This window comes from Ictalurus furcatus, chromosome 2 (assembly GCF_023375685.1).
Source record: "Ictalurus furcatus strain D&B chromosome 2, Billie_1.0, whole genome shotgun sequence".
In the NCBI taxonomy this organism is placed as follows: domain Eukaryota; kingdom Metazoa; phylum Chordata; class Actinopteri; order Siluriformes; family Ictaluridae; genus Ictalurus; species Ictalurus furcatus.
In genome coordinates, this window is record NC_071256.1 from 25,130,925 (window position 1) to 25,157,904 (window position 26,980).

Here is a 26,980-nt window from a genome sequence, read left to right on the forward strand (position 1 = left end):
ATCCTTCTGGCTACACACTCAAACAAGGAGTCTTTGAAAGATGACGTAGAGCTCAAGGCTCAGAATTACCCAGACTGCTACTAACGTGTGTGTATGTATATGTATATATATATGTATATATGTATATGTATGTGTATATATGTGTGTGTGTGTGTGTGTGAGCTATGTGCCCAAGCAATCTATTTCATTCTTTCAGTGTTGTTTTATATACTAAATAGCATAATTTCCGTTTCTTTTGTCTCTTTACTGCAAATATATCACACCTCTGCTCAGCAGTAATCTGCTGAGGAATTGATCGTTTATTGTATTTATTTTACACCTGGCATATACAGTAGGTGTGTGTGCATATACAGAGACTGTCTTTGTTTGAACTGCTACAAACACTGGCCGAATTCTGAATCACATGCGAGCGTATAGGCTACTCATACTGTTTCTGTCATATAAACAGAAATAGAAAGAGTTCTTTTGCTTACTTCTACTCAGTGACAAGCGGCTATTAGAAACGGACGATGTGCAGTGTCACAGCTTGTGTACCGGGTTATTTTTGCTTGTCAATAAGCGCCATCTACTGTCAGGGAGTGAATTTGCACTTTCATTCAGCGTGTCATCCGTGTTTACCGCGTGGGTGTGAACACAAAAAAAACTGCGTAGAGAAACGGCCCGGTGTGAACCGGACTTAAGACTTCCCCATGACCGACAACGTCCAACGAGCAGCTTCACCAAGTGATATGGAGTTTTTTTCCATTAATGTTAAACAAACCATCTCCTAACAGAATTCGACAGTTATGTTTCTTTTTTTATTTGATTAGTGTTAGACTTGTACCACATAATGTACTGTAAATTACAATATTTTATATGTCTGTTCCTCACTTTTAATTGGGATGTCATTGGGATGTTCTTTGTTGTGGTTTTGTTGAAGCTTGCCTGTCGTTCTATTTGCAGCCATACGCCTAACTTGAACCACCCATTTAGTCTAGTCATACATCTTAACTAGACTGTGTGTGTGTTTGTGTGTGTGTGTGTGTGTGTGTCCGTCCGTCCGTCCGTCCGTGTCCTACTTGTTATTCCTGTCCCTCTCTTCCTGTCCTGCAGCACAGAAACAGAGAGATCTAGCATCTCTCCTTCTAGAGACTACAAAGAATAAAGCAGGCTTTGTGTATGAGCGCACACACACACACAGGCACGCGCATACATGCGCATACACACGCATACATGGCTACCCAGGCTGTCAGACTGGATGAGAGTCAAGGGAAATACCACACAGGTATAAGTGAGGCGCACACACTCCTCTCGATGACTCATCTTTTATTGTGATAACGTTTCAGTCTTGTTGTTTTACTTCATTCATTTTAATTTTCGAGCATCTGCTAAAAGCTGGGCCACAAACGAATGTTTAATAGGTGAGCTCCATTCATGTTTTTGCTTCAGTCAAAATGAATCACTATGATTTTTGTTTCTTTCTCTGTCGACTCTCAGATCAGAGATTGGATCTAAACAAATTGGGACCCAATGACAGTGACACAGTGAGGGGTCAGATAGTAGGTGTGTATCATTTATGTTTCTTTAATCTCTTTCTTCCTATGACTGGTCCACTTCTTACACTTATTTCTGATTTAAAGAGTAGCAAATATTTTGGCTGGCACACACTACACATGATGCGTGATTAGCCCTAAGAAAATGGGTGAATTGTTTGAGCCTTGCTTCTCCTTGCTCCTTTTGTGAAGAAACCAATTTTGCACAGCATTCCTGTCTTCCCACTCAAATATGTCTTCCTGTGAGTCAGCTCGGAGCCTCTGAGCCTCTCTGTAATGACAGTTCACCCAGCATATTCACATGAATCATGATGTGGCACACATCTGACTAGACTGACTAACAGGCTAGAGAAAATCCAGCTAGAGAAGTGTGTGTATATGTAAATAAATAAATATAAATAAATATCTATATCTATATATAATGGAAATTGTTGTTTTGCTGACATATTTGGACAAGCATACATTTGATCCTCTTTGAAAGCCATTAATAAAGGTGGTAGACTCTGTCAAATGGCACAAAAAGTCAACTTTTTGTAGTAATTTTCACAATTTAAATGAACATCAGATCAGTCACACAGAAAAAGAAAATACACCCTATATTTATCACACCTTCAAATCCATAAAATTAGAATCAGGTGTTCAAGATTGGGTGCCAGTGATTAGAACCTGCTTAGGGAGTGCAGGTGGACCCTGTCTTATTTATTCCTCTCTCATATCTAGTGTCTGGTGTTCCCTTTGCTACTGAGGTGTGTGGTGTCATAGCAGATTTCAAACGACTGCCAATTTTGTCCAGGACTGGCCGTCCCAACAATTTCAGCCCAAGAGCGGTCTGTCTGATGCAAAAAGTCGTCTCAAAGAACTCCAACTGTTGGTGTCAAAGTGCATGCTTCTACAATCAGAATGAGATTTCACAAATTTGACCTGCATGTGCGCTGTGCCAGGAAAAAGCCTTTGCAAGACTACAGTTTGCCAATGAGGATATAGGCAGAGACCAGGCCTTTTGGAATAATGTGCTCTGGACGAATGAATCAAAGATGAAGTTGTTTGGCCACAGTAACAACAGACATGTCTTTGCTCTGTGCCAAACAGCTTTTCAGGAGAAGCACCTCATACCAACTGTGAAGCACGGTGGTGGAAATGTTATGGTTTGGGGTTGCTTCACTGCCTCAGGGACTGGATAGCTTGCATTCATTGATTCAACTATGAATTCTGCATTATATCAAAGAGTGCTTGAAGATAATGTGAGGCCATCTGTCTGAAAGTTGAAGTTGAACCGAAAGTGGACCTTCCAGCAGGATAATGATCCTGAGCACACTAGCAAATCCACCAAGGAATGGGTCATACAGAAGAAATGGAGTGTTATGGAATGGCCTAGTCAAAGCCTGGATTTGAATCCCATTGAAATGTTGTGGGGGGATTTGAAACAGCAGTACATGCAAGAAAATCCTCAAACATCTTACAACTGAAAGAATATTGCATGGAAGAGTGGTCAAAAATTCCAGCAAGCCTGGTGGACAATAATGTAAAACGTCTACAAGAAGTTATTTCTGCTAAAGGGGCAATACTAGCTTCTGAGGCCAAAGGTGTACTTACTTTTTCCACGGAAGAATATCACATATGTTGATATTTCTGTTGAATGAATGATTGAAAAGGTGATTTTTTTTTTTTTTTTTAAGTACATCAACTTCATGAATAGGCACTGTTTCAAAGATCAAATGTTTACTTGTCCAAATATGTTAAAAAAAACTATTTCCATGGGGTGTACTTTTTTCACATCATTATATAAATAATATCTATCTGTCTATCTCTATATATTTATATTTAATATTATATGTGTGTGTGTGTGTGTGTGTGTATATAATATATAATGTATAATATATATTATACTATAAATTAATTTAATAATTATTATTTGTACTTATACATGCAACACTCAGTGCTAAAAGCATAAACCAAATGCCTAGTAGTATGCTTAATTAATGAATAAACATGTGAGTATGCATAAACAGACCCAAGGCTGCAATGTTTTTTGAAGATCTCTACTGGTCAGCGTTCGGCCTATGTCTCATTTATACAGTACCTGATAACCCCCAATGGTGTGGCAAAATGTGTTTTGGAAACCTGTCAATATTGAAATATGAATTTTGAACTGCAAGAGACACAGCAACAAGTTCACTTTCTTTAGTTTAAGGGAGAAATCCGTCTCTGCCTAGTAAACTGTTTGCATGACCCACAGTGCAGTCATGAGTTTGGCACCCAGCTTTATGAGCAAGCCTTTCGTCAGCGCACGCACTCTTTTCTGTAGCATCTTCTTTCTGTAGCATGAATTCTTATTCATGTAAAGATGCCACAATGAGTATGTTGGATTCTATATGTGACATTTTCCTGTCTGTATGCATGCAGTGAGTCTTCAATCTAGAGACAGGATTGGCACTGGTGGGCCTGTGGTGGACTGCAGCCGTCTATTTGACAACGATTTACCTGATGGGTAAGTTACTGTAGCTGAGTGGATTTATGCCTGGCCTTAGCCCATTGCTGCGTTTTTACTGCACATATATTCTGTTCCTAGTGCCAGGCTCCTAATAGATTGCATGTTAAAGTGTGTGTGTGTGTGTGTGTGTGGTGCAGCTGGGAGGAGAGGAGAACCGCGTCTGGTCGGATTCAATACCTGAACCACATCACACGCAGCACGCAGTGGGAGAGGCCAACCAGGTGAGTGACTGGACACGGGCCTATGTGTCTGTGAAGTGGTCTAATGTGACACCTCTTTCTTTAATAAGTCAAATAGTAACTTCATGCTTAATTAATTAATAACACTATTTCTATTTTTCCAAGTTTGAATTGTAGGGTTAGACAAGGCATAAGAGAGAATTCTGTCCCACTTACTGTGTAATTTACCATATAGTCTTAAAACTAGGTTTAATATATAGCATTTCCCAGTGCTAGGTCATATTCTGTACTGATCCAATATTGGATCTCCCATCTCAGATATTAGGCCATTGCTGTGCAATAGTAAATATAAAACTCATTTGACAGTCAGCTTTCACTACAGTAGTTCTTCTGCCAAATTAATCATATGATGATATTATATATATATATATATATATATATATATATATATATATATATATATATATATATATATATATATATATATATATATATAATGTATGTATGTGTGTGTGTATGTGTGTGTGTGTGTTGCTTTTTTTATTATAAATTTCTAACATCAGTCAGTATTAGCTATTAAAGCAGCTAGTGGGTATATTAAACAGTCTGGCCACTCACCAGTTGTACAGACATAAACTACCCCATGTTCCACACAAAGTGAGGGGTGTCAGGTATCATGGAAGCATCAGACACAATATTCACAAGGAAACCATGCAAAACTGCAACAGCCTATTTTCAACTTCAAAAAACAAGCACAGCCTTTTTGACTTTTCTCTGTAGTGCTTTTCAGGACACCGATCAGTCCTAGTCTTTAAGTGAAGTCCTGTGCATTTGCTTGAAAAATTAAACCAGTCCTAGGAAAAAAGAATTTGATTCAAGAAAGCCAAAATGAGATGTTATTTAGCAATAGTGGAGACTCTTGATTAAAGTGGAGGAAGGTCGATTTGATTCAGATTGCCAGTTTTTAAAATGCACTCATACCCAGCTGGATCCCTTCTGAAGACCATTGCAGCATTTTGAATGTGGCAGTGATGAAAGACTCTTCAGTGATCCTTTGTATACACCAAATATGTCTGGTCTACAGCACAGTGTGAGCAGGTAAACCTTTGAATATAGGGCCAAGTTAACGGCGTTTTTTCTTTTTTTTTTTTTTTTTTCTTTTTTTTTTTTTTAGAGGGGTAATGCGTTTTGTGGTATTTTATGTGATTTTACCCTTTTCATATTTTCTTTATTATTATTTTTTTAATCCTGACATTTACTGACCACAATTCTGAGAGTATTTCGGGCCACTGAACGCTCTGACTTACCAGTTTATGTCTCATTATATCTCGGTCTATCTCTCTCTATCTCTCTCTGTCTCTCTCTCTCAGGCCAGCATCGGAGTACTCTAGTCCTGGTCGTCCCCTTAGTTGTTTGGTCGATGAGAACACCCCCATCATGACTCCCAATGGGGCAGCGGGTGCTCAGGCAGGCGAGCTGCGAGTGCAGGAGCGGCGCGTGCGCTCACAGAGACACAGAAATTACATGAGCCGAACTCACCTGCATACACCACCGGACCTCCCTGAGGGCTACGGTCAGCTCACAAGACATGCACATGCACTAAGACAAATGTGAAATATTAGAGGGTTAGTGAGGTTAGTTTGTTGTTCACATAGACTTGAGAGAATAGTTGGTCATAGCTTATGCTTTCCATAGGAAAGAAACGGCAGGTATAGTTTACATACAGGTACAATGCAGTGCAGTACGCTTTGAGCTGCTCAGGAAGTTGGCATTACTGAGGGAGTTAGAGATGTAGAGAGAGACGTGTGTCTGAAATGTCTCTCTGACGTTGACTGCTGTCATCACCACTACAGGTTAGACAAGTGTGTGTGTGTGTAACAAATAAAGGACATTCTGTGTGTGTGCGTGTGCATGTGTGCGTACATGCTCAAATCCTGTGGATGATGTCCACAGAGACAAAACAGGGTGTGGATTAAGTACACAGATGCAGTAGTCTGTGTGTGCATGCATGAGAGTAATCCAAGGGTGCTCCGTTACAAAACAAGGATCTCAAACCCATGATAACCTGTCACTAATTATGAATGTATTAACTGCTGTCTAACACATACAACAACAAAGAGGGTTTTTTTAAAAAAATCTCCGTTCACATACACTCAAACTCTACTCTTTTATCAAAGCAATCAAAAGCAAATGGTTTGCTGTCTCACATACGTTTATGCTCCCAGTCCTAAACAGCCTATCCCTAATGCAAGCATGCTTAAATATAACATAACTGAAGCATGTTCGAATTTATATTTCACTTTTCTAAGTTCACCTGATTGTTTAGGGACTCTTACATGGTCATCCATGATTTCCTGTTTAACTGGGGATTAAACATATCAACAAACATAAGGTGTGGTAGAAGAAAGTCTTTTCTTTCATCTAACCAATAATAATAGTGCATGGAGTCCACTAGGCACTTTTAGAACTTTAACTGATCTGTTTATAAAGAGGGTTGGTTATACAGAAAATAAACACGCAACATGTAAGTATGGTGGAGGATCTGTGGTGATGAGGGTTACATAGTATTATGGACTCCATAAAGTACCAGGAGATTTGAATTGACTGTCTGGATGCCTCTGCCAAGAACTTAGAACTGGGTTGTATGGTTGGACCTTCCAGCAGCACAATGATCCAATAAATACAGTGCCTTCCACTAATATTGGTAAATTATTAGTAAATAACTAACGGTAAATATGAGCAAAGAAGGCTGTGAACATTTTTCTTTATCGTTTAACCTTTTGATCTTTTGTTCAAAAAACGCACAGAAATACCCTGCTGTCATGGATATCATACAATTGCAAACAAAACGAAGGCTTATCCAAAAACAAATATCTTTGTTAAATATAGGTGTGTAACAATTATTGGCACCCTTTGCCAAGATAACAGCTCTGAGTCTTCTCCTATAATGCCTAATGAGGTTGGAGGATACATGGCAAGGAATCTGAGTCCATTCCTCAATACAGAATCTCTCCAGATCCTTCAAATTTCGAGGTCCATGTTGGTGGACTCTCCTCTTCATTTCACCCCACAGGTTTTCTATGGGTTTCAAGTCAGGGGCCTGGGATGGCCATGGCAGGACCTTGATTTTATGGTCAGTAAACCATTTATGTGTTGATTTTGATGTATGTTTTAGATTTTTGTCCTGCTGGAAGATCCAACCATGGCCCATTTTAAGCTTTCTGGCAGATTCAGTCAGGTTTTCATTTAGTCCATGATGCCATATATTCTAAAAAAAAAAATGTCCAGGTCCTCTGGCAGAAAAACAGTCCCAAAACATTAAAGAGCCACTAACATATTTAACTGTGGGCATGAGGTATTTTTCCATATGGCTACCTCTCTGTGTACACTAAAAGGACCTCGGGTATTTATTGCCAAAAAGCTCTATTTTGGTTTCATCTGACCATAGAACCCGATCCCATTTGAAGTTCCAGTAGTGTCTGGCAAACTGAAGATGCTTGAGTTTGTTTTTGGATGAGAGTACAGGCTTTTTTCTTGAAACCCTTCCAAACAACTGTAGTTGTTGTAGTTTTGGAGACTTTCTGACCCCAAGACACAACTAACTTCTGCAATTCTCCAGCTGTGATCCTTGGAGATTTTTTGGCCACTCAAACCATTCTCTTCCCAGTGCGTTAAGACAATATAGACACACATCCAATTCCAAGTTGATTCATAATATTTCCAGTTGACTGGAACTTCTTAATTATTGCTCTGATGGTAGAAATGGACATTTTCAGTGCTTTTGCTATTTTCTTATAGCCACTTCCCATTTTGTGAAGGTCAACAACCTTTTATCGCACATCACAGCTATACTCCTTGGTCTTACCCATTGTTATGAATAACTAAGGGAATTTGGCCTATGTGTTACCTCATATTTATACCCCTGTGAAACAGGAAGTTATGGTTGAACAGTTTCCTGTTCCTAGTCACCCAGGTGTACTAAAAAATTTTTAAATATCAGTGGGAATATACATTTCTCATATGAATTTTATGGGGTGCCAATAATTGTTGCAAACCTATATTTAACCAAGGTTTTTTTTTTTTATAAACCTGTGCTTTGTTTGCAATTGTTTGATATCCATGAGAGCAGAGTATTTTTATGAACTGTTTGAACAAACCGTCAAAAGGTTAAACAACAAAGTCAAATTTTCAAAGCCTTCTTTGCTAATATTTTCCATGGGTGCCAATATTAGTGGTGGGCACTGTACATCTGAATCTACACACAAATGGTTCAATGACTATATAATCAAGCTTTTGATATGGCCGTGCCAATACCCTGACTGAAACCTCATTGAAAACCTGTGGGTTGAGATTCACAAGACAGGAGCTAGCACCCTGGAAGACCTGGAGAAATTGTGTATTGAGTAGTGGTCTCTGTGTTTTCCAATCACATCAAGCATTAGAAGAAAAGACACTGTTTTATGTAGGAAAAGGAAGATTGTACAAAGTACTAAATGCAGGAGTGCCAATAATTGTGACACATGGTTTTTGATAGGAGTTTTTATTTCCTAAGTATAAATTTCTTCAATTAAAGCTTAAATTTTTAGCATATTTTTAGTGTATGATAAAGCTAAATAACCACAATGGTATGTTTTCATAATCTTTTTTAGCCATCTTTACCAAGAGTGGCAATAATTCTAGATCTGACTGCTTGATCCTTAAAAAAAATCAGGTTCTGCATGTTTCATCAGTCATGTGTTAAGGAAATAAGTAGAACATGTAAATAAAATTTGAATATGTAAGTATGAAAATTTGAATAGTTTTCAGATAGTGAGATGCATCTCCTTCATGCTCGTGACTAATCACCCATGACCAATCCTGCATCCTTTCTCCCTGATTGGTCCACAGAGCAGCGGACCACGCAGCAGGGTCAGGTGTACTTCCTGCACACTCAGACAGGCGTCAGCACATGGCATGACCCCAGAGTGCCGAGGTAACCCTTCACTTCGTACACACTGTTAACATGGACTCTTACATACAGTAGATTTGTGATGCCACTTCATTCAAGCACTTCACATTGATTTAATGCAGTAGTGACTTCCAAAGCATTCTCAGTAAAAAAAACAAAAACAAAAAAAAAACAACTGAAAATGAGTTTTAGTGCATAAAATAGAAATTGGCTTCTTCACGAAGCTGTACATTGACATTGAGCCTCTAATAGTCTAGCAGTATAAAAGTAATCAATATCATACGTAAATAAACGAGAGAGGAAAAAGACAGCTTGCACAATCTGTCCCAAAACTTATTTGGCATTGAGACGTCTTCATCGTTTTGTCTGATTGGCATGTTTTCAGAAGTGTCAGTCCTCATGTATATTCACGGTCTCTGTTTTACATGCACGGATTCTTTATTTTGCTTGTTCTCTTTTCATGTCTTCTCTCTCTGTCTCTGTAGGGATCTTAGTAATGTGAATTGTGAGGAGCTGGGGCCGCTGCCTCCAGGATGGGAGATTCGGAACACAGCCACGGGCCGTGTCTACTTTGTTGACCACAACAACAGAACGACACAGTTCACAGACCCGCGGCTCTCTGCCAACCTGCACCTTGTCCTCAAGTGAGTGTTGTTCATGTCCTGAAAACTATTAGTATTTTAACAGAACTTATACCACAGTGCTCATCTGGGGTTTTTTTTCCCCAATTTGCGATGCAGTTTGCAGAGTTTTTTGTGGAAAACTACTCGAATTGGCGAAATTGCAATTGCATGAAATTTTCTTTCGCAGTGATGTTTGTTGGTAAATGAGACCTTTTAGCTGTACTCATGTTTGATGCACGTGAATCAAAGAGGGATTTGGCCGAATACACGTTGCGATGACGTCACATGACTCGTCTCGGCCCAAATCTGTGGGAATTTTGGAAAATTGCGAGCTCTTGCGAATATTGCAGCGTTTCCTTGATTTTGCAATTATTTCTGCAGTCGCAACATCCTGGATTAATTTAATAGCAGCAGATCTGACTGTAGTTCTGACTGCAAGGCAAAATCGTAGGTTTATATTAACTCGCGCATTCTAATACAGTTACAGTTTCTATAGTTACGGCCGTTTCACAGGGACATGTATGGTGGCTGATCCATGTTATGTAACTGTAGAATTGCAGATAAGGAAAGGTTTCTTCCACAACATTAGGCGTAACTATAAGTGGGATAAAAAGTATGCCATGTTGTTCTTTAATAAATAAAACAAATTGTAGTCATTTGGCAAATTGTTGTGGTAAATGATTAATAAAAATTTCTTTGGTGCTGCCATTGGAAAATCATCAACTTCAGGATGGCAAGTCATCACAACACCCTGTTGTTGATTGATTATTTTTCCTAACAACACACTCCATTGTGTTTTATTTCTTAATTAGTGTGCACGGTAAAGACATTCCAATCGATTCTGAAGATATAATAAAAAGTCGAATTTGCAGTGTATCTGTAGTTAAATCAGACTCGTGGCACATCTGGATTCGATATTAATGTTGCGTATTCATTTATCGTTCTGTACTTTCAGTCCCAGTCCTAACGGTTCACGAGGTGCTGTTGAGGCTCCGAACAGGTAAGACAGTCTTCCACACTAATTTGTTTTCAAAAGTATCTTTTAGAATAGGTAATTGATTGAGGTATGTGGCACAGAAAATAAAATGAAACACTCATGATGCACAGATGTGGACTGGATTGGTCATTAAGTTTCCACAGTATTTTCCCTCTCTCTCTCCCTCTCTCTCTCTCTCTCTGTCTCTCTCTCTCTCTCTCTCTGAAAGCTCCTTTCCTGAAATCTGTGTGCACTTATGTTACGTGTGTGCACATGCGTGTCTGAAGAATGCAGCGATGAAGAGATCAGATTTCCCTTTTCCTGTTCTGACAGATCAAAGAACCCCCTTTCCTCGAAGTTAAGAGAGAATATTGTATCGCCTACATACTAACAAGAACTCTGTTGTTCCAACACGTTTGAAATCAAGAGAATAACATACACGACTAGTAACAGTCCTGATTAATCGGCGTGTTACCTTTCAGCTTTCCTTTTTTTAAAAATCATGAGCAGCTTTTTAAGCTAACGAGTTGGGGCCTACTACATTTAAGGGCAGCTATGGCACAGCAGACATAAATCCACTGGAGGTGTTTTTTCTTATCCTTTAGAAATTATTGTACTGCATGATTGCATAACTGTCCACGCAAACACCATTTTGTGATCTGAGGTAGGAGAGAGAAGATATGAGATGTTTCCATTCGAGTCCCTGACCATGCTGGCTATCTCAAAGCTGTCCAGCTGGACATTCCAAGTGGCGGACACTCTCTGGTAAAAACATTAGAGGAATCTTGCTCAGTGGGTGCGCACCTCCCTCACAAAAGCACTTGTGTAAAAGTGTTTTTCCAGAGGACAGTGCTGCACAACGCAGTACGACAAAATAAATACATGATTTGTACATTTTGTTGTTTATTTCATGGCCCATACCATATCTAAGAATGCATTGTTTAGCTGGGGTACAGAGAGAAACCAAGCAGGGATATATGGGTGGAACTGGAAATAGTGCAGATTATTGATTGTTCCAATGCAGTCTGAACAGAACCTGCATGAATCATGACTCAGGTTTCTACCAGACCATATATGGCACATTAGTCTTCAGTAATAGTATCTGATAACGTTTTTCATTGATTACAGTGAAAAAATAAAATAGAACCATAAATGAGATGTAAATCTCAGACCTTGAAGCGCCTCCGTTGTTGCTACTGTTGTTAGTGTTTATAGTAGAGTTTCATAGGAAATTGTTACAAAAATCTTCCTCTTATTTACAGGGATAATTTTATGAAAATCATTTTCAGGTGCTCCACAAGAATCCAGATTTATAGCAGTAACCATACTGTATTGTACAGCAGTGTCTTGGGGGGACTTAGCTGTGCTCCTTTCAGTCTGGTTCAGTAGCCACATTTGCTGAAATGCGTCAGTAACCCTATCCAGACAAGATTAAATTTACCTTTCACCATTTCAGGATTTTTCTCTGAGCTCCTCAGAGAAAATTACAGGCCAAATTACCGATTTTTTTCTTGCCAACTCAGCGGTCATCTGATAATTTTAGTCCCTTCCGGATACACGTCTGTGATTTTCAATCGGGGGGGCGGGGGGGGTGGAGTGGAGATGCTGCTACTTGCTGTATTTAGTGTCGTAGACCATGCATCATTGACCTTCCCCCAGATATTTATATATACACTTCCTAAATCATGAAATGAAAACCGGATGCTCTAGAAGAGACACTCGATACTATATACTTGGTCTAGCGAGTAAAACCTCGATGTTAAATATTTAAGGAACTCACCACATGATGCAAACATCCAGGTTCGCAGAAGGGAGACAAAAAAAAATTATTACAGACGCCCCCCTTGATCAGTTAATCCAATCTAAAAATGCTAATGTGACCCATGTGTCTTACCTTTGCATGTGACATTTTTGGAGACCCTGTCCTAGTGATGGTTGTTTAAGATGTCTCATGAGAATGCACTAAACATGCAATATACAGAATGAGTTCTGAGCTGGTTAGTAACTGCTAAGTGGGATTGATCTTCAGCCCCTAAAGTATTTTAGGCGTCACGCTGTAGCAGAGGCCCCGGGTTCCTCCGATTTCACCCTTCCTTTCATTGAAGCACTGTCCACCTCTTTCTCTTAGTCTTCCTCTAACTTTGATTCCCTCATTTGTCCTTTGACACTAACGTTTCCTGTTTCCCTCATTCCCTCTGTCTAAGCTCATCCTTCCATGTGCTGCTCCTTCTTTGCTATTTTTCCTTTCTTTTCACTCCATTTTCCTCTGCATTCTTCCTCACTCTGTTTTTCACATCCTCTTTCCTGCCCCCTCCCAATCTAATGTGGTGTATAGTCTGTATTTGAAGTGTGTGTGTATGGCAGCTCAGCTGGGCGATGCTCTGCTACCTACATACACACACACACACACACACACACACACACACACCCAATTACCCATATCCCACAGAGGCCAATTACAGATACAGATACTGAATGACAAATGAAAGTTTGATAAAACATTTTTCTTTGTATTACAGTAATAAGGTGCAAAACACCAGAACCAGTTCACTGATTGAATATACAATTAATCATATTTTTCAGCTAACAGGAAACTTTCAGAATATTCAGAACTGGTTCTAGGGAGTTTAGACTATTGATGCACTGAAATGGAACTTTTTACAGTGAGGGAAAAAAGTATTTGATCCCCTGCTGATTTTGTACGTTTGCCCACTGACAAAGAAATGATCATTCTATAATTTTAATGGTAGATTTATTTGAACAGTGAGAGACAGAATAACAACAAAAAAAATCCAGAAAAACGCATGTCAAAAATGTTATAAATTGATTTGCATTTTAATGAGGGAAATATGTATTTGACCCCTCTGCAAAACATGACTTAGTACTTGGTGGCAAAACCCTTGTTGGCAATCACAGAGGTCAGACATTTCTTGTAGTTGGCCACCAGGTTTGCACACATCTCAGGAGGGATTTTGTCCCACTCCTCTTTGCAGATCTTCTCCAAGTCATTAAGTTTTCGAGGCTGACGTTTGGCAACTCGAACCTTCAGCTCCCTCCACAGATTTTCTATGGGATTAAGGTCTGGAGCCTGCCAGGCCACTCCAGGACCTTAATGTGCTTCTTCTTGAGCCACTCCTTTGTTGCCTTGGCCGTGTGGTTTGGGTCATTGTCATGCTGGAATACCCATCCACTACCCATTTTCAATGCCCTGGCTGAGGGAAGGAGGTTCTCACCCAAGATTTGAGGGTACATGGCCCCATCCATCGTCCCTTTGATGCGGTGAAGTTGTCCTGTCCCCTTAGCAGAAAAACACCCCCAAAGCATAATGTTTCCACCTCCATGTTTGACGGTGGGGATGGTGTTCTTGGGGTCATAGGCAGCATTCCTCCTCCTCCAAAAACGGCGAGTTGAGTTGATGCCAAAGAGCTCCATTTTGGTCTCATCTGACCACAACACTTTCACCCAGTTGTCCTCATGTATATGTGCTTTCTTGAGCAGGGGGACCTTGCGGGCGCTGCAGGATTTCAGTCCTTCACGGCGTAGTGTGTTACCAATTGTTTTCTTGGTGACTAAGGATCATTGACAAGATCCTCCCGTGTAGTTCTGGGCTGATTCCTCACTGTTCTCATGATCATTGCAGCTCCACGAGGTGAGATCTTGCATGGAGCCCCAGGCCGAGGGAGATTGACAGTTCTTTTGTGTTTCTTCCATTTGCGAATAATCGCACCAACTGTTGTCACCTTCTCACCAAGCTGCTTGGCAATGGTCTTGTAGCCCATTCCAGACTTGTGTAGGTCTACAATCTTGTCCCTGACATCCTTGGAGAGCTCTTTGGTCTTGGCCATGGTGGGGAGTTTGGAATCTGATTGATCGATTGCTTCTGTGGACAGGTGTCTTTTATACAGGTAACGAGCTGAGATTAGGAGCACTCCCTTTAAGAGTGTGCTCCTAATCTCAGCTCATTACCTGTATAAAAGACACCTGGGAGCCAGAAATCTGTCTGATTGAGAGGGGGTCAAATACTTATTTCCCTCATTAAAATGCAAATCAATTTATAACATTTTTGACATGCGTTTTTCTGGATTTTTTTGTTGTTATTCTGTCTCTCACTGATCAAATAAATCTACCATTAAAATTATAGACTGATCATTTCTTTGTCAGTGGGCAAATGTACAAAATCAGCAGGGGATCAAATACTTTTTTCCCTCACTGTACCTGTAAGGCAAATACACAGAAGATAAACCCACCATTCGAGTTGTGAGAATACTGTTGCTAGGAAACAAGGAAATATGGACAGTGAGCATAAGTTAACTAATGACTGATGCTAATGATTTAGCCAGATAGCACATAGCTGGTAAGTCTCTTGTCTGGACAATAAAAAGTATGCTGTAATTGTCAGACCAGATTAGGATCACGTTTAGTCTCAGCTTAGAAACTAATGTGATGATGTCACAGTAAAAACTATCGCTCCTGCTCACACAGTGTATATGGAAGTACTTCTTACTAGTGGGTGAGATGATCTCCGGTTGTGTATTTTGAGTGTGAATCACTGACTCTGAGAGAGCATGTGTGTAATCTATTTGCAATCCCATGCAATCAAAGATTCAGATTTAAAGTACTCAGATTTAATATTTATTAATTATATTTGTTTTTGTGTAGGTTGTATTAAGTACCTTTACCTAAAAAAAAAAATGAACCGTGATCTTTTGCCTGTGTCTGTGTGCGTACAGTCGTGTGGGTCATCTGAAAGAGCAGGCCCAGACAGTGCTGTCACCCGGAAATCTGCCCGATGATGCCGAGTGTCTCACCGTGCCCAAATACAAGAGAGACCTGGTTCAGAAGCTGAAGATCCTCCGGCAGGAACTTTCTCAGCAGCAGCCGCAGGCAGGGCACTGCCGCATCGAGGTGTCCCGCGAGGAGATCTTTGAGGTAGGGCACTTCAAAACCCACACAAATAAAGAAATAAACAAATAAACAAACAAATAAATATATACATATATATATATATATATATATATATATATATATATATAAATTTGAGCCATCTGCATTTAACGACAACCCGAGCAAGGCTAAGATATGCTACTGTAATTTCTTTTCAGGCTAAGAGCCTGTCACTGCATGATTTTTGCAAATATTTGGGAAGAGTATAATTAGAACTCGATAATACACTGTGGATCGAGGCTGGAGAAATTAGGGGAGAGTGACGAGGAGGAAGCCCGTGTGCTCAGTGTTGTTCACTGATAGAGCCTAGCTGTGAGTCAAGAACTCTCACAAGAGTTTGATATCTGCTCTGCTGTGACACACTGTCAACCTTTTCCTTCTATCCACATGTTTAACAGCAAAGATAGACCAACGTTGTCCTATTCTTGTTTTGTTTAGTCCCTTTATATAACTATTTGCTGCCATTTTCCTGTTGGCTCACACTCGCTACCTGCAAAATTCCAGATTAAGACAGCTATTTTAATCACGGATAAAACAAGCCTGGACATTTGCCCCGTTATTAATCCTTTCATCCGCTAATGAAAATGTCCTCATTGCACCAGCTGTATTTATTTATGCGGCTGAACTTGCAGGAAGGACACACTAGTCCGCTTGCCGTTAGCTCTACCATTGCAATGCACAGCCATGTACGTCTTGTCCCTCACCATGAAGCTGTGATGATATGCTTTTGAGCGTCGTGAGCTTGCTGTCTTTCCTCCACAGCTTGAAGTGATTTTGCCTGCGTTTCTGCTCATCCATCTTTATGGGCGTGTGCAGCTGTTTCTGTTGCAGCATTCCCGCATTCCTTTGCGTTCCCTCCAGAGCTGGAAAGGCATGCAGGGCTGCAGGAGACAGCATGGACCCCTACAGCAAATTCTGTCTGTCTGTCTGTATTTGCGTGTTCATTACGTCAGTGTGCGCTTGTCTGCTCATGTAAAAAGGGGCAAATTTGTTTTTCATAGTGTTTTCGAGCCAGAGGTAATTAATTACAGCCTTCTAACAGCGTGTGTCCATTTGCTCTGTGGACATTGCTCTAACTTGCCTGTAGATTGGTTGTGATAAATAGATTGGCTGAACACAATGTGGCACACATTTGCATAAATTCGTGGTTCAGCCACACAGATTCCCCAAGTGGATACTGTTAGAGTAAAATACTCTTGCAATTTTCCTCCTTTTCCTCTCCAGGAGTCATATAGGCAGGTGATGAAGATGAGGCCAAAAGACCTGTGGAAGAGACTGATGGTGAAGTTCAGAGGAGAAGAAGGGCTGGATTATGGAGGCGTAGCAAGGTATCATGAGCTTAATCTTGTTTATTCACCCAATCAACTAATGCAGTGGTTTTCAAAGTGGGGGCCGCCAGGAGGCGCCCGGGGGTCTCAACAATTTGGTGTGAAATAAATTCTCACTCTCAGACAACCACACACATACACAATCAATTCCTAATGTAATGTAAAGATGTGAGATGTAATTATTAATTAAAAAAGGGAGATATATTCAGAAGTCTGTATTTTTAATGTGTTTTAAAGACATCTTGCAAAAGGGGGGCCTCGGTCAAATGTTAATGCTATTTGGGGGGCCTTGCCCTGGAAAATTTGGGAACCCCTGAACTAATGCAACGGCTGATTTTATTCATTTTTTTGTTTCCTTCTTGATGCTTTGTAGTAGAACACCAGATTTGCAGAGTACAAGTGCTCTTTTAATATTAACAGATCATCAAAGACAAAACGTTCATCCTTAATGTGTACACTTGTACCGAGTCGTTTAATCCGTTTGGTTCACCTGTTTCTGTATAGAATTCATTTGAACACAGTCCCTCTGCTGGTGACACACTGATATTACACAAAGAGGTTGCAATGCTAGCAGAATTTATATTGTAAACTGAACCACAGAACATTTCGTCTTCTCTGTTGTGGAAGGGGAAAACTGGTGCAGGTGTTCAGAATGCTGTAGGTTTATGATGTCTGCTTTGTGTTTGTGTCTTCATAGAGAGTGGTTATACCTTCTGTCTCATGAGATGTTGAACCCATACTATGGGCTCTTCCAGTATTCACGTGATGACATCTACACGCTGCAGATCAACCCTGACTCTGCCGTCAACCCGGTACATAACACTGTCCACTATAAAGCTTCATATGAGGTTAAAACTTCTAAACGATGATAAATGCGGAATGTCAAACTGAGTGCCAAATGGGAACAGAATTTAGGCATGGTTTTCTATGACAAATACATCACAAATGCCTAAAAGAAAACTTAAATTATCCAGAAAGTCTCAGCACTTTTTTTTCTCATTTAGGAAATTTATCCATGGGGAGCAAATGCAGGTTTTGATAAAAACAGGCCTGAAATGGAATATTATTGAATTCACATGACTGAATGATGAGTGTTCAGTACAAAACAACATTCTTTACTATATACCAGAGATGGAAACTCGAGTCAGCGACTTGGACTCGAGTCGCACTTATGAAAAAAAAATGACTTGACATCATGAACAACTGACTCGAGACTTGACTTGGACTTGAAGACAGAGAAGTCATTTTGGTTTGGCATTCCCGAGTACGTTCTCTCTTTATTACCCCACATGACAGCATCAAACACCACATTTTTCTATTCCTTCCTCATTCATTCATTCATTCCCTATCAGTAAATATCACAGTGATTCATCTCTGAACACACTAAGCCAGCATTATTATATACACGCATGACGCATCTGAAGGCGCGTGCTCATCACCCATTGGAAAAGTGCTGTTAAATAAATGAACAACAAACAATACCAATAAAGCAGTGTTTTACCTTGTGATAATCTTCGTGTCATTTATTTAATTTGAGAAGCAGTCAGTTAATCCAAAGGGAAGCTGTGGTGTTACACAGCTGTTTGAACAAAATATCATGTTGATATTTCTGTAAAGCTGCTTTGAGACAATGTCTATTGTAAAAAGCGCTATACAAATAAAATTGAATTGAATTGAATTGAATTTGGGGCTTGCTTGCGTCCTTTTCATAATCTCAGTTAATACAGTCCTAGTGTGTACTTGTTATCCACTGTGAATGCCACTTACTGATTGTAGAATTGTTTCTGTTTTAGGAGCACTTGTCCTATTTTCACTTTGTGGGCCGCATAATGGGTATGGCCGTGTTCCACGGTCACTACATTGATGGCGGCTTCACTCTACCCTTCTACAAACAGCTGCTGGGCAAACCCATCACTCTGGATGACATGGAGTCTGTAGATCCTGATCTCCACAATAGCCTTGTCTGGATCCTGTGAGTGCCCTTCAATTTCTGCACAAGCTGGACACCAGTTCAATTAAACAAATAGCTTGTGATATTTTTATTTTTATATGACAGTTCTAAGCATTTAGAATGTTTAAGTCATCATGTTAAATACAAAGCTTTACATAGATTCTGCGTGTTACTGTAGTGCGTATACAGTCAGCTCCAGAATTATTGAAACTCTTGGTAAAGATGGGTATAAAAGGGTATGGAATAATGTCTGTGATTACTTAGCTTACTCTCAATATATATTTTTTCTTAGAATAAATATATTTTTAATTTAAAGAGTAAATTAAAGATTTTTTTACTCATAATTTCAGTGAGAGATTAAGCTAATTAAACAGACATTTTTTCATAACCTCTTTAACCTTCTTTACGAAAGGTGCCAATAATTATTGAGCTGGCTATATTTAAATGTAATTAAATTGTGGGAAGCTTGGCAGACCATAGAGGCTGAAGTGATTTATTTAAAATATGGATCAAGCAAGAATTTGTCCTAGTTTGATGAGCTCTTAAAAAAATAAATAAATAAAAATTTATAAAAAGTAAAAATTACTCAGTGACATAACACATTGCACTTTGGCTGTTCAACATAAAAAACGTTTTCTTTTTTTTTTTTCGTAGCCAAGTAAATAACATTTTTATTCTTGTGAATGCTTTTTTTTTTTTTTTTTACTTTGTTCTTAGTGACAACGACATCACTGGGGTGTTAGACCACACATTCTGTGTAGAACACAATGCATATGGAGAGATCATTCAGCATGAACTCAAACCCAACGGCAAGAGCATTCCGGTCACTCAGGACACCAAGAAGGAATACGTCAGGTATGTTTTATAAGCTCACACAGCTCCTGTACGCAAACTGAACTCCCGAAACGCAAGAGACAAGGTGAACGTCCATTTTTCTCACACCTCATACACACTCCCCCACACCACAGTGCTGACGCTGATGTCATGTCTCTGGTCATCATTCAGGCTTTATGTGAATTGGCGCTTCCTGAGAGGCATCGAGGCTCAGTTTCTAGCCCTGCAGAAAGGCTTTAACGAGGTCATACCCCAACATCTGCTCAAAGCCTTTGACGAGAAAGAGCTAGAGGTACTGGAGCATTTAAATCCATATAAATGCATTTTTCCATTATTCCAGTTAAACTTTAAGTAATGTGATATACGTATATGATTTAACTACAAATTTTCTCTGCATGCCAACCTCACTCAGCTCATACTTAACCATGACTTCCTCCTTGCCCTCTCCCAGCTCATTGTGTGCGGCCTGGGAAAGATCGACGTTAACGACTGGAAGTCCAACACACGGCTGAAGCACTGCACCCCTGACAGCAACATTGTGAAGTGGTTCTGGCGCGCTGTCGAATCGTTTGATGAGGAACGCAGAGCTCGGCTGTTGCAGTTTGTCACCGGCTCATCACGAGTGCCACTGCAGGGTTTCAAAGCCCTACAAGGTACATCAGCTCCATCTATTTTGTCCGCAGGGGTATCAGCAGAATATAGCCGCATAAGCTAACAGAGTAACACTACTGCTCATTCTGAAGACAACTAGACAGATGCTAGTTCCAACTACAGGATGCTCTAATATTTGGTCAATCTAAGGGCTGATGGAGAGCAGGATTGCCCTTAATTGCACGCACACATGTATTATGGACATGCTTGATTAGTGGTGTGGAATTGTGCTTTCTTGATTGTGGCGTGATTTTTTTTTTATATTCGCCATATAAAATATTTACACTGACCATCTACATGTTTCATGTGTAAGGAATAAAACACAGCTGGGTGTGCTGTTATAGGAAAATAATCAACAGTAGTGTGGTTTGATGCCATAGCATGTGTCCATATGTTTTATCAAAACTTTATCTGTTTATAAATGCTAAATACTGCAATGGGCAGGGTTAATGCTGCTTTCAGCTGAAGAACAGAAAAAATAAGGTTGGCCCTACACCTTAAGGCCGAATTATACTCCCTGTTAAGTATGTGTACACAAGATGGCCACCACGTGTATCCAGTGGTCATTTGGTGCACCGCGACATGTCTGTGTGGTGCACTACCATCGTAAATAGTGGAGGCAGTATAGCACCATGCGATACTGTGTTCCCAAGTGAATAAACTAACTAAAGCTGTGTCTTAAATTGCATGTTCTAGAATATTATTAAATACCAACACTAAATGTTTTTCTATTACAGTTAGTGTTTGAATTTTAAAAACTTCTTAAACCTACCGAAATTTCTGTTTTGTGTTTATGTGAGATACAGATCATGACAAGAATCATTTTGACAGCAGAAAGAGAAATGGAGCTTGTCAGTCTATTTAACGTTACTATGCAGGAAATCGCTAAACATTACAGTTTAAATTGGAAATGAGAAAGACAGGAAAGTTTTGGCTCTGACCTGCCGTCTAGTGGACACTGCTTTTAATCCTCCAGATGTACAGTGCCTTCCAATAATATTTGCACCCTTGGTAAATATGGGCAAAGAAAGCTATGAAAACAGCCTATTTCAGTACTGTTGCTGACCATGTGCATCCCTTCATGGCGACAATTTACCCATCTTCTAATGGCTACTTCCAGCATGATATTGCACCATGTCTCAAAGCAAAAGTCTCAAACTGGTTTCATGAACATGACAATGAGTTCAGTGTTCTTCAGTGGCCTTCACAGTCACTGGATCTGAATCAGAAGTACCTTTGCGATGTGGTAGAACGGGAGATTCGCGCCATGAAAGTGCACCAGAAAAATTTGCAGCAATTGTGTGATGCAGTCATTTCAAAACGGACCAGAATCTCAAAGGAACGATTCTAACATCTTGTGGACTTCATGCCACAAAATATTGAGGCTGTTTTGAGAGCAAAGGGAGGCCCAACCCAGTATTAATATAGTGTTCCTAATAACGTTCTCTGTGTGTGTGTGTGTGTGTGTGTGTGTATTCTGTGAGGTTTAGCTCAGGGCTCTGTGCAGGGAAATTGTAAGGTTAAAGAATACCAAGACATTGTACACCAATTGTGCGCTTTTGTGGAAACAGGTTGTCGAAGGCCCACATATGGGTGTGGTGGTCAGGTGTCCACTAACTTTTGGTCATATAGTGTATCATGGCGTTTCTGTTTTTGTTGTATCTCTCAGCTTTTTTTAATAATATCGCTCTGTGTTTTTCTCTTGCTCACATGTTTGGCGGTCCAGGAGCTGCAGGTCCACGTCTGTTCACCATCCATCAGATCGATGCCAGCACTGATAACCTGCCCAAGGCTCATACATGGCAAGTGAAAATTTCAATCTTTGACTTTCTGCTTTTCCATTAAATAGGTGGAAAATGATTTAAGATTTTAAGTCCAGTCCCTTATGTACCACAGTAAGGTATTTAATTTGTCACATTTCTCGGTTCTCTACAGCTTCAACCGCATTGACATTCCTCCATATGAGCACTACGACAAGCTCTATGACAAACTCCTGACGGCCATAGAAGAGACCTGTGGCTTTGCTGTCGAGTGATTCCTGCCACCAGAGGGCATGCGAAGGGAGGAAAGATGTGTAGTCACTCTACACCCATTGGGTGTGACGTATGGGCCAGTAGCACTGCCCCTGTTATCAGAAGAAGGGACAGAATTAGGAATAGGTTGTTGAGGATGGAACATTTTGGTTTCTCTGCTTCCCTGCATATTTTTTTTTTTACTGAAGAATGGACTTCATATTTCAGCTGCTAGTAACTCTCTGACTTTATACTTTTTTTTTTTGGAACTTGCAAAGATGTTGTCTCTTCTTCTTTTTTCTTTCTTTTTTTAAGCATTAATGGGGAAAAAATGAGAGACAGTATTTCATGTAGCGTCTGTACCCAACTGACTGAGGAAAAAAGAGACACCGGTGGGGTACCAGCAGAACATTGCTGTGTGACCATACAGAGTAGCAGTACTGCCCATTCTGGAGGCAAATAGAAATATGCCAGTGGCAGCTACATCTGTAGTTTAATGCATTGTGCTCAAACATCTTGTTGCACAATGGACATTTGGGACCCTTTGATGAAGGCATTCAGAATAAGTGTCCTATTGGCCACTTTTAAGCCCCTAAAGACTATTTCAGTTACTTGTGCTCCATTCACTAAAACCAGTCTCAGCAGCAGTCTGACTTACAAGCTTCTTTAATAGAAAAAATTAATGATTTGATTAGGTGTCAGTAGTCCGGTGTTATTTTTATATGATGCAGACTGGAGCAGTAACAAAACAAAAAAAAACAGCAAAAAAAAGATATGCAGATGGGTGACGAAGGAATAAACAACTTTGTCTTTGCCTACATGTTTCTGGGACTGTACTGGAGGGTTGAAATGAATACCATTTTTTCCAAAAACTATTCCCACCATTGGTGTATTGATGATTGAGATTGAGAGCGCTGTCTAACACTCTCCCATAGGTGTTAAAATGTGTTGATAACCGGTGATTACGAATGCCACAGCATATTATTTACATCATCATCACCACAGTGTCCTCTCGTTCACTGTGGAGTGAGTGGGATCATCCTGGAAGAGGCAGTTCCCAACAGGATAGAGGGAATCAGTCAGAATGACTTTATTGCTTTGCAGTAACTCTTCCCTTGCAAACCATGCCAGGAAAATGTCCCCCAGTATAACAGAGCAGCTTTTTCTTTGTCACCCACCTGTAGATGCATCATTTATTACCATACTTTAGAAACAGTTGTTGTTGCAAAAATGAAGTAGAATATGTACATTGCATTGTCACCGATGACTACCAGGTGACTTTTATTGTGGCTATTTAAAAAAGCTGAATGTTTTTAAAGAACTTATTTTTTAGCGGCATTAAGTTTTTGAATTAATTATTTGACTCCATCAAAGGTGGATCTCCTAAGGCCTAACCAAATGTGTATGTATGCAGATGCATATGTAGGAGCATGCTGATGAGGTGGTAGATGTATTTCATTTTGTGTCCTTCAGTCACAGATTCTTAGTTATGTTACTGTCCTGTGTTTTGACAAATCCCACCTAAAAAAAAATAAATCAAATAAAAACCTCAAGCGTTAGGATAAGACAGATTGGGTAAGCTAAATACTAACACTAACTTGCTCTACTTTGACCTATGATCTTAAATGGGGGTAGTTTTAATTCCTCCACCGAAATTCAATCCACTTGTCCTTCTGAACAGTTGAATCAGTTTGAGCTGCAAGTGGACAGTTATTGATGCTTAATGATGATGAATAATGAAGTATTTTCAAAATGATGTAATTAAAATGTTAGGGTTGATATCAGTCATGTAATTTGTGAGGGGGAAAAAGTGGCAGTGATTAAATATAAAGGATAATTGTTAACAGTATACCGGAATGCCTCCCTTGTACCATTTGTATTCTTTTAAACATGTAGCTTCAAATATAGTGCAACGCTTTTATTCCAGAGTCATTATAGGATTCCCAAGCAACATTTTTGATTATTATATAATGGGTTAATTTTTTTTTATCGTCTTTAACAAGACATATTTATTTTTATTTTATAAGCTCATATAGATGGTTGAATGAAATGCTCCTTGTCTATAGCAATCCTCTATGACCATGGACTGTTGTTAAAAATTTGCATATGCTGAAAATGAATTACACTTCTTCTTGTATTACTTTTTTTTTTATAGACTGTGTGTGTGTGTGATTGTGTGTGTGTGTGTGTTGGGGGAGTGAAAAAGAGGAAAAAAAAGCCTCTGGGTAAGTCAATTGAAATATCCTGAGAAGGTGCTTTGTACAGTAATAGAATATTGTCCTTATACAGCTATGTGGATCACAAAATGTCATATATCTTTAACTTAAATAGAAAGATGTAAAAGAAAAAAATACATTGGGGTAAAAAGTACATTTTGCACACATTCAGACTGTAATTGCTGTAAATAATAGGCAAAATCTATTTACCAAACTCTTTATGAATGGACTGATTTAAAAAAAAAAAAACAATTTGTTTACTCTCAAGTCCAGTGCACACATACAGATTCTCTCCTTGTAGTCTTTTCTCTCTCCTACGCTTTCTGTCACTCTTTTGTTGTACAGCTGCCTCCAGGATGTTGGACTGGACATTGTATTGCTCTGTTAAAATTTGAGACGCATCTCTGGTTTATTTCAGCATGACTTACTAGCAGGCCTATATCTCCTAGTTGACAGGTGCAATTTGTTTAATGTAACATCTTTTTTGTAAGAGTATTTTATTTTTGTGTGTAATTAGTTCTGATTAAAAACTGGCCTTTGGCACCAATAACTGTCTGTCTGTGTCTTCTGTGTGTATGTGCATACAGCGTTTCAGTGTTACTGAAATTGTCACAATCTTAAGGGCCTTATTTAAGTATCAGCCATAAGATTACATGAACACTAGATGATCGCTGATCATGACATGATCATGACCTATTGTAATTTAGATCAGGGTGTTTAAATGTGTCATATTTCAGTAGGCTGAAACAAAGGAAGCCATTGCCTTTGTTTGAATAATAAAGGAATTTTCCTTTGTTTTGAGAGAGAGGAAGAGGGGTGTGAATAGCCCCTAGTGAATATAGTTACAGAGGCAGGTGGCAGCCAGTTTTGGGAATGGCTTATCTAATGACCATTTAATACATTACACAGTTAGGTATTGGTGCAACAAGCGACAAGAAGAAAGAGCAGCGCATAAATGCAGGTAACAATCGAGATAGATGTGTGTGTGTATGTGTGTGTGTATATGTGTGTGTGTGTGTGTGTGTATATATATATATATATATATATATATATATATATATATATATATATATATATATATATATATATATATATAATATATTAGTTTACTAATCTCTAATTGGAAATTATGGGACTACAGCAGTTGAAGAATGTGTGATGCAAAAAAGAATTTGCTTAATTACAATTGGACAGTGTGAAGACCTCAAAGCACAAGTAATACAAAGTACAGAAACATTCAGTGTGTAGACTACAAAAAGATTTTACACTGTCCCCAAAGACTGTAATATAAATAATGTTGGACATAAAGCACACTAAAGGTAAAGACTATGATGTTCATATTAAACATCCTGTTTGATTGATTTTTAAATATATAAGTATACAGTTGTAGAAGAGTAATGATTTATTATTCCACTATCCGGTATCACCCAGAAGAGGATGGGCTCCCTTTATAGTCTGGTTTCTTTTGAGGTGTGTGTGTGTGTGATATCAGAGTTGTGGTATGTATGTGTGTACTGAAAGTTTTGTGTGTGTTTGAAAGACAGAAATGAAGAAAGAAATGATATTGTACTGCAAATCACAAATCCCATCCCATGTATATGAGTCACAGAAGGTTACTGAGCTTTGAAGATTTTTGCATTATGTACAGAAACCGGCATTTAAAGGGTTAAAATTCTGAAAATGAAGGAATATTTGATAATTATGACTAGAACTGATGCTGGTATAAAAATCTAAGTCAGTGAAAGTGGAAAAAAAATCATATATATTATTTCTATGGCAGTTTTTGGACATGGACATTTTTCTCCTCTATGGACATGTGTAACTTTTTTAACTGACGCACAAGAATTAAGATTATGCATATGACTGCTAACAGATTACTGCTAAAGTGTTTTTTTTCCCTAAAGGGGTTTTACTTGAAACCCTGTCTGATAGGGAAACACTGCTTTATGAAACTTTAGGGGTTCTCAGAGTTATACATTTCTAGGGTTCTGGTATTAGTGAACTAAAACAGATAGGCCTACATCTCTGGAGAGATTTGTAAAATCATTGGCTTTAAAAAAGACTGGGGAATTGCTGTATTTTGTGTTAAAATAATTAATAAGTATATATCCATATGTTGAAATGACAACACTTGAGTCAATAATTTTGCTGAGTGAAATGAAATGACTTTCACACAACGATTCATTAATCAGATCGGTTCATATTACGGATAGGGTGGGGTTTAGTGAAACCGGAAGTAGCCTATGTGCACGTGCATGACGTGACGTATATTCCAAGATGTCATTTCCTGTTAGT

The 26,980-nt window shown here is 39.2% G+C and overlaps 1 protein-coding gene across 1 annotated transcript in view; it reads left to right on the forward strand.

Moving 5' to 3' along the window:
• The window catches only part of smurf2 (SMAD specific E3 ubiquitin protein ligase 2), a 62,903-nt gene extending 37,668 nt beyond the window's left edge, over positions 1-25,235 (forward strand). Inside the window, exons 5-20 of the mRNA XM_053610563.1 lie at positions 1,477-1,542; positions 3,936-4,020; positions 4,161-4,244; positions 5,573-5,775; positions 9,090-9,174; positions 9,636-9,794; positions 10,729-10,773; positions 15,480-15,678; positions 16,918-17,021; positions 17,719-17,833; positions 18,815-18,993; positions 19,690-19,827; positions 19,978-20,098; positions 20,258-20,459; positions 22,184-22,259; positions 22,393-25,235. Coding sequence (XP_053466538.1) covers positions 1,477-1,542; positions 3,936-4,020; positions 4,161-4,244; positions 5,573-5,775; positions 9,090-9,174; positions 9,636-9,794; positions 10,729-10,773; positions 15,480-15,678; positions 16,918-17,021; positions 17,719-17,833; positions 18,815-18,993; positions 19,690-19,827; positions 19,978-20,098; positions 20,258-20,459; positions 22,184-22,259; positions 22,393-22,492 — 1,961 coding nt within the window. The 3' untranslated portion in view covers positions 22,493-25,235. The remainder of the gene's footprint in view (positions 1-1,476; positions 1,543-3,935; positions 4,021-4,160; positions 4,245-5,572; positions 5,776-9,089; positions 9,175-9,635; positions 9,795-10,728; positions 10,774-15,479; positions 15,679-16,917; positions 17,022-17,718; positions 17,834-18,814; positions 18,994-19,689; positions 19,828-19,977; positions 20,099-20,257; positions 20,460-22,183; positions 22,260-22,392) is intronic.
• Positions 25,236-26,980: the final 1,745 nt, after the last annotated feature.